The 7124-nt window shown below is 39.6% G+C and overlaps 1 protein-coding gene across 3 annotated transcripts; it reads right to left on the minus strand.

Annotated features, from left to right (window-relative positions):
* Positions 1 to 2128: 2128 nt before the first annotated feature.
* On the minus strand, positions 2129 to 6219 carry LOC109970983 (polymeric immunoglobulin receptor-like). 3 transcript variants are annotated; one of them, XR_002276476.1, is made up of 6 exons: positions 5054 to 6219; positions 4359 to 4590; positions 3859 to 4188; positions 3569 to 3673; positions 3244 to 3353; positions 2129 to 2973 (listed from the first exon to the last, which is right to left on the minus strand). XR_002276476.1 is itself a non-coding variant. In XM_020618962.1 (6 exons), exons 1-6 carry the CDS (start codon positions 5157 to 5159, stop codon positions 2860 to 2862), a joined length of 1095 nt encoding a protein of 364 aa, XP_020474618.1. In that variant the 5' UTR covers positions 5160 to 6219; the 3' UTR covers positions 2129 to 2859. The 3 variants fall into 3 exon arrangements, 2 of the variants coding, with proteins under 2 accessions (XP_020474618.1, XP_020474617.1); XM_020618962.1 differs by having other exon boundaries at positions 4359 to 4688; XM_020618961.1 differs by having other exon boundaries at positions 3569 to 3676; positions 4359 to 4688.
* Positions 6220 to 7124: the final 905 nt, after the last annotated feature.

Below are 7124 nucleotides of genomic sequence, written 5' to 3' on the forward strand. Positions count from 1 at the left end.
AATTAACTGTTACACTGGTCAAAGACCTATTAAACATGGTTAACATGCTTGTTACATTATATATTAATAAATAGTAAAGTCTTCTAGAATAAAGTAGATAACTTCTTTGTGAAAATTCATTTGAAATCTGATATATCACTGAGCTGCTGTCAAAACCCTGCAGTTATGTGGACTGTGTAAAACCATACTGTCCATAGAGCTTCTTTAAAACACAAAGGGCAGAACGAGGGTTTAATGGCTGGGTATCACTGCACTGTCTTAATGTACGAATTACTAGTTTATAGCCTACTTGTTCAGTTGCTCTGTCCCTTAAAAAAAAAAAAAAATATATATATATATATATATATATACTGTATATTAGGCAGAAGACAGTCTACTTTGATCTGCTGCCTCTTCCTGGGTGTCTCTGTCCTTCACTTCCTCTTCTTATCACACCATTTGTCTTAATTATCTTCATTCACAGTGGGCCAGTAGAAAAAATGGTTAATGTGTTTAACCATGATGATCAGCATCTATGGATTAGTTCACAATTTTCCAAGTCTGTCCTGAAACAGAAGTCTTGTAACAACTCCAGAAAAGCACTACAAAGTAGCTTTACACAGAATAAGATGATGGATTTTATCCCATCACTTACACAGAAACTACATAGTGACAGTCTGTAAGGCCATTATATGGGACTACAGGGAATAAAAACTCAATTCAGTGAACTTATTATGAGCAAGAACGTGCACAAGCCGGGCTAAAGGTGCCCGAGCAACAGCCCAGAGAGCACTAGAGAACCTGTGTCCAGGACTTCTGAACTTTTAATCTCAATCAGATCCGATCAAATTTGGAAATCCAACATTTATTGATCCAGGATGCAACAAATCAGCCAAATTTTGTCCTGGCATTTCAATTCAGGATAAGATCACCCTGATCCAGATTTAGATGTTTCAAGCTGACCAGATCCTGAATATCACTGTTCTAATCCTACCTTTCTCATGAAGAACAACATATGGAAACAAACAGTATAGCAATTCAGACCCATTTTAAGGATAAAAATATATATTTTCCAAGTACATGACACTTGCTTAAAATCATGATGGAATTGCAGTATAAAAAATAATGAATCCATCCTGCTGATAAACTGAACCATCTATGGATTTTCCTCTAAATGAGACTGGGTGATTGTGCAGTGTGAGATGCTACGGTCCACAGCTACGTTTGGAGGTCGACTCACTTCCATACAGCACAGTTAAACAGTTTGGAAATGGACTGACATCTGGTGATGGAAACCTGCCAAGAAAGAGGAAGACAAGGAATAAAAACAAGTGTAAAAATAAAAAATATTCCTAAAAATTGTCTTTGCAAATTTTTCACAAGGAAGGAAGTCCATCCACCGTGTTTTTCCAGCATCAATAATACAGTGTTGAAATTATAAAGTTAGAAATGTGGCTCTCTCTTTATTTTTTCCAGGCTGAAGACGACCCCAGTAAACTCCCCCCACAGGTGAACTAATGCAGTAGGACATCTCGCCCCACGGCGCCCGGCGCTGCTGCTGTCGACAGTGTTCCTCCGGTAGATATGAGCTCTGATGTCCCAGGCTCTGCCTCTGTAGACCACTGTTACTTCACAGGAGCCATAACTGCACAGAATCCCTGTATGAATGTAACTTTTTTCATGTGACATCCTGTGTTGTCACATCTTTTATGTCATCTCGAGTTTTCTCTGTGTCTTATATGTTGGTTTCTGTGGTTAAATGTGATTATCAGCCTTTGGTATACGCTCCTTATTACAAAATCATGTACTTTTTTGTAATTTTCTTCACTTACCTGCAGACAGCAGTTGTTTTACTCTTAGATGTTTTGCTCATATGAAAGGTTTGTAGTGAAATGCAGGCCACATATGAAGGCTGTCATTACATGGTCTGTGGTAAATAGCATGATATGACACTTCTATTACTGACTATAGTCAAAAAATGATAAACGTATTTCAGTCCAAAGAAATCTATACATAATATCTATTTTACTCCAAAACAAGTTGCTCAGCTCATTGAACCTACGAAGCTACAAGTTCCAACTAGAAGTCTAAAAGCTGTTTTTACAAAGTAATAAAGCTGAAGTTAATAAAAGCATCGGATGCGACGTCAGGTGGTAATAATATGTTAAGATTTATTTACAAGCTGTTTAATGGGTCAGCCATTTTTGTCTGAATCACACAAGTTGCCAACAAGAAGCAAACACACAGGCCTTTTGCCCTGTCATACATCATTTAGCTCACTGGGCATTAGTCAGAAACAAGCAAAAGAAAAAGATATGAAATGCTAAATTTCACAGTAATAATACAATAGCTACTGAGATGGTTAAAAATGAGGAACCAGTAAGATTGAACTGAGTTTATATATTCAGACATCATCAGTGTCAGTAAATGTACGTACTCCTCTGCTGCACCAGGAACGGAAAGGGAACAGCTTCTGGTGTATTATATGGCTCAAACACTGAATACAGAATAAATGATTTAGAAAACAAAGTGAGAAATGTATCAGCTCACTGAAGGACAGGCCAAGGCGGTGTGCAAGTGACATTTCTGTTTAGCAAATTTTAATGATACAGTATAAAATGGTACATTCTCTCTTCTAAAGGGGGAATAATATTATTATATTTGGAGTTTTGACTGAAAATTTTCATCAACTACTAGATGAATTACCATTAAATGTGGCTTGGACAGATTTGTCCCCCTAATAAATGCCTGCATGACCCTGAGGTAAAACATGCCCATAATAACAGATAATACCTAAAACGCCTGCCTGTAGCACACAGCTACCGCACATGTGAATAATGAAGCACCTGTTGCTCTGCACAGTAACAGAGTCAAATGGGCTCATGTGTGCACAGTGGAGTAGGTCTGGTCCTGGTCGCTGCTGGCTGGATCGAGGCTCTGGTAGATGGAGTCTTCACAGGTGGACGCTGGAAGACGGCTGTCATAGCTGACACACTGAAAGTTCAAACAACTCTTAATCTCCTTTGTGTCACTTTGCTTCCTCTCCTGTGGACAGAGCTTAGAGGTCTTTTGAGAATGAGGCATGCAGACCAATCTGTTGAATCCTGTGGTTACAGTATATTCCAGTCTTTTCCACCCTCTAGTGGCCAGAAATTAACTAATGTGCCAGGTTGTGCAGTCGCTGCCAGTGTTTTCTTGCAGCATAAATAAAGAATACCAGTGGCATGAAAATCTGAGACAGAAAAAATAATAAAAGACACTCACCTCCATGTTCTTGTTCTCTGAGTTCCTGTTTGTCTTCCATTTGTGGAGGAACAGCAGAATGACAACACTCAGCACAACAACCACAAGCAGACACACAACCAAGATGATCACTGGGTGAGTGGCACAGGAGGAGAATAAGGAGGAAGGGAGAGAGAAAGGGAGCAGAAGATAAAAGATTTGAAATCCTGGTGAAATGTGATTCTAGATTGTTTTTTTGTTTTTTTTACTGTGCATCACATCACAGGGATAAATAACATTAGGTGAACACAAAACTAAGCATGAAGGTTAGCCAATGTGCTGAATGACATGCCATTCCTGTTACTACCTGTAAAGTGGGTGGTGGCATCAGGTGAGGAAGGTGAGAAACTTCCTGAGGCGGTGCTCAACCTGTGTGCTGCTGCTGGTGTTGGTGTGGAGGCTGGTGGGACAGCTGCTGGTAAAGGTTACAGGGTCCAGTTTGGTTTGGAAGTGGTTAAAGGACAGTTTAATACAACTACAATTAGATACTGTGACAGAGGAATCCTGCGGAGAGAACTGTGATGCTGCTGTAGCTCCAATATGTTCACAAACAGATACAGATTAATTAAGACAAAAAGCAACAACTTTCAAACTCACCCTCAGTAACACTGATCCTGAACGTATGGACTGAAGCCAAATTCAAAGAACTGCCCGAACCACATTTGTACTTCCCTGAGTCAGACTTGGTCAGCTTTTTGACGATTATACGTAGAACAAAAAAATGTAGCTCTCTTTCATATTTGACGCTGTATCTGCCGCTCAGAGTTCGGTCACCAGTTGTTTCAATGAGAAGTTTTTCTTCTTTACATTCCTCCTTACAGAAGAACTTTGTGCTTTGAGAAGAACCAAAGTAACAGTCGACACTGACGTTTCCTCCATCATCTGCCTTATAAATGTTGATTTCTTCAGTGTTTCCATGCTGCAGTGCTGCTGACAGGATGAATAATCATTAGTGTTTCTGCAGTCTGTGACTTAACAACGTTCAGCAGCATTCAGCTGACTCTCAAATGGCACAGTTTGATTCTAATTCAGTGGCATGTGAAAGGAAACGTGCTGCATAATTAATTATTGATCAAAATGCATCAGTAGCCACTCACCATGTAGAACTCTGATCTCAAAGTCTTTGTATGGGTCTGGGCCCAGTGCTGTGCCCAGCCCACACCTGTACCGTCCTGAGTCAGACTTGGTCAGATGTGTGATGTTCAAAATCAGGATTCCTTGCTCAGATGATTTGTATTTACATTCAATGCCGTATCTGCCGCTCTGAGTTCTGTTCTCATCTGTTCTAATGAGGATGTCTTCTTCTTTACATTCATTCCTACAGAAGAACTTGGTGTGTTCGGACGAAGAGAAGGGACAAAATAGTGAGACATTTCCTCCTTCATTTCTCTGAAAAACTGTTAAGGCAGCGCTTTCAACCCACAGTCCTGAAGAGATGAACAGTTAAAACAGGTTAATGGTACAGAGATGATACAGGCAGCCAAAGTTCAACTCTTTAGCAGCTGGTGTACATTTAGCTGCAATAGTAATAGTCATAGCATCTGTGTTTAACAACAAATAAAGTCCATATATCATGATAACAGATGTTTCACTGAACAACGGCTTATTATCATGCTTGGTTCACCCATCTTGTTAAATTTGGTTACACTACTATTAGAGGAAAATATAAAGATGTTGAAGAAGCTACACAAAACATTTCAGTGAACAACAAGATACCTGCTGTAGTTCTGACTTTCATTTACAGCAACGTGTGCTGCAGCATTAAAGAGACAGACAGGTGATCAGACCTCACCTGCAAAGAGGCAGAAGAACCAGACGAGGTGGACGTTCATTCTGAGTTTGACCCTTGTTAAACTGTAGAACTGGCAGTTCACCCCTTCTGCTGTCTGTCTGATCATCCAGGAGGCTGAGGATGCTTTTATGTAACATTTCCTTCATCTCTCTCTCACTGTGCGTGTGTGTGTTAGTGTGCAGTTTTATCTGCACTTGCAACATGATAATGATTGTAATGATAAAGTGTTCTAGGAATTTGTGTAGATTAGTGTTTTCATGATAATGCAGCTCTGAAGCTCATTTGACATCGTGACAACAAAACATGTTGCGAGATACTTTTACATAAATAATACATTTACAAAACTTGTACATAACAAAGAGAGAGTTTGCTGACAGCCTTGTTAACTTGACATTTAAAGTTGAGACAAAGAATAGTTGGATCAGTAAGAAACTTTCTGGGAAAAACAGGCCTGGTTGTCTTTCTGTTAAACATTGCTGTTACTCAAACTCCAGCAAATACTTTAAAATAGCATCAAAAATCAAAGGAGCAGTATTACTGCAAACTGAATAGTCAACTAATTTTGTTCCACACCAATCAATTTGGGGTGTGTGTGTGTGTGTGTGTGTGTGTATGAAAGATGTTATCATCTAAAGGAACTGACCCAGTCGAGCTTCTTCTGAGAACAGGAACTTATAGCCCCATCTCAGTGCTAGTTAGCTTTGGCTAACAACAAACCAATGCTAGCTAGGTGGTTTTTCAGATTTGTGGTAACAGGACAGTGAAACACTAACCACTATTATCTGTTCCATAACAGGCATATTGCACGACAAGTGAAAATGGGTCAAGCTTTAAAAACTCTGCACGGTATGTGCAAAATGTATGATGTTGTGGATGCCAGCATAGCAGATACTGATATATGATAATGTTAAAAGGTCACTTCACACAGAAATTGATGATTTTGTTTTTCTTAAAGGACACAATGTGAAACTTGTAAATCTAATGGTCCTAGGACCTGTAATCATTCTTGCACTGCTTATCAGTCAGCTTTAATACATTTTGAGCAGCTTATCAGTTCAGCTTGCATAGTTTGAGCATCGCAAGCAAAATTTATGTCCAGCACCCATAAATGTGTTGCGAGGAGAAAAGGGAGTGTGGGACCTCACTAAGTGTCAAGGTCTCGCTGTGCTTTTGATGTTACTGATATATGATAATGTTAAAAGGTCACTTCACACAGAAATTGATGATTTTGTTTTTCTTAAAGGACACAATGTGAAACTTGTAAATCTAATGGTCCTAGGACCTGTAATCATTCTTGCACTGCTTATCAGTCAGCTTTAATACATTTTGAGCAGCTTATCAGTTCAGCTTGCATAGTTTGAGCATCGCAAGCAAAATTTATGTCCAGCACCCATAAATGTGTTGCGAGGAGAAAAGGGAGTGTGGGACCTCACTAAGTGTCAAGGTCTCGCTGTGCTTTTGATGTTGCAAAGGCAGCTGGAGAAGGTATGCGAGTTGTTAGATGTGAGATAATGGTATGGGTTTCATGGATGTGTATTGTATCACTTTGGTATAAAGGGACTGCCCCTTTACCAGTTACTCAGAGAACTCAGTGCATCTGAAAAGCTGTGTATGATTTCTTTCCATGCTGCATGAAATAAAGAATCCATTGAAGTTACTCTCCGGTCTCCAGACATCTTTATTGGGTCCTGCCCCGTTCCCACTACCACAGTTTACACGTATGTGCAAATAAAAGCGGTCTCTCTTTTCCTCTCATTCCTTTCCTGTTTTTGATTGCACACATTTCCTACTTGAATACACACACCGTTTATTCTCATGTTATTGCTATATTCTTATTTTTATTCTCATTGTTATTTTCTACTCCTGCTGCCTTACAACACATTGAGAGCCTCTGTGAAGGCCTCAGTCCTGGCCTTCACCATGTGAGGACCTAACCCCCCCCCAGCCATAGACTTGGGTGGGTAATTCATATTAGACATGCACAATTGATCAATGAGCATGCACGTTTGATTAATTTTGTATTGTTAATGTTTACCTTTTCTTTTGAGTTACCATGTTTCCTGGTCCATGG

This window comes from Monopterus albus, unplaced genomic scaffold (assembly GCF_001952655.1).
Source record: "Monopterus albus unplaced genomic scaffold, M_albus_1.0 scaffold212.1, whole genome shotgun sequence".
In the NCBI taxonomy this organism is placed as follows: Eukaryota; Metazoa; Chordata; class Actinopteri; order Synbranchiformes; family Synbranchidae; genus Monopterus; species Monopterus albus.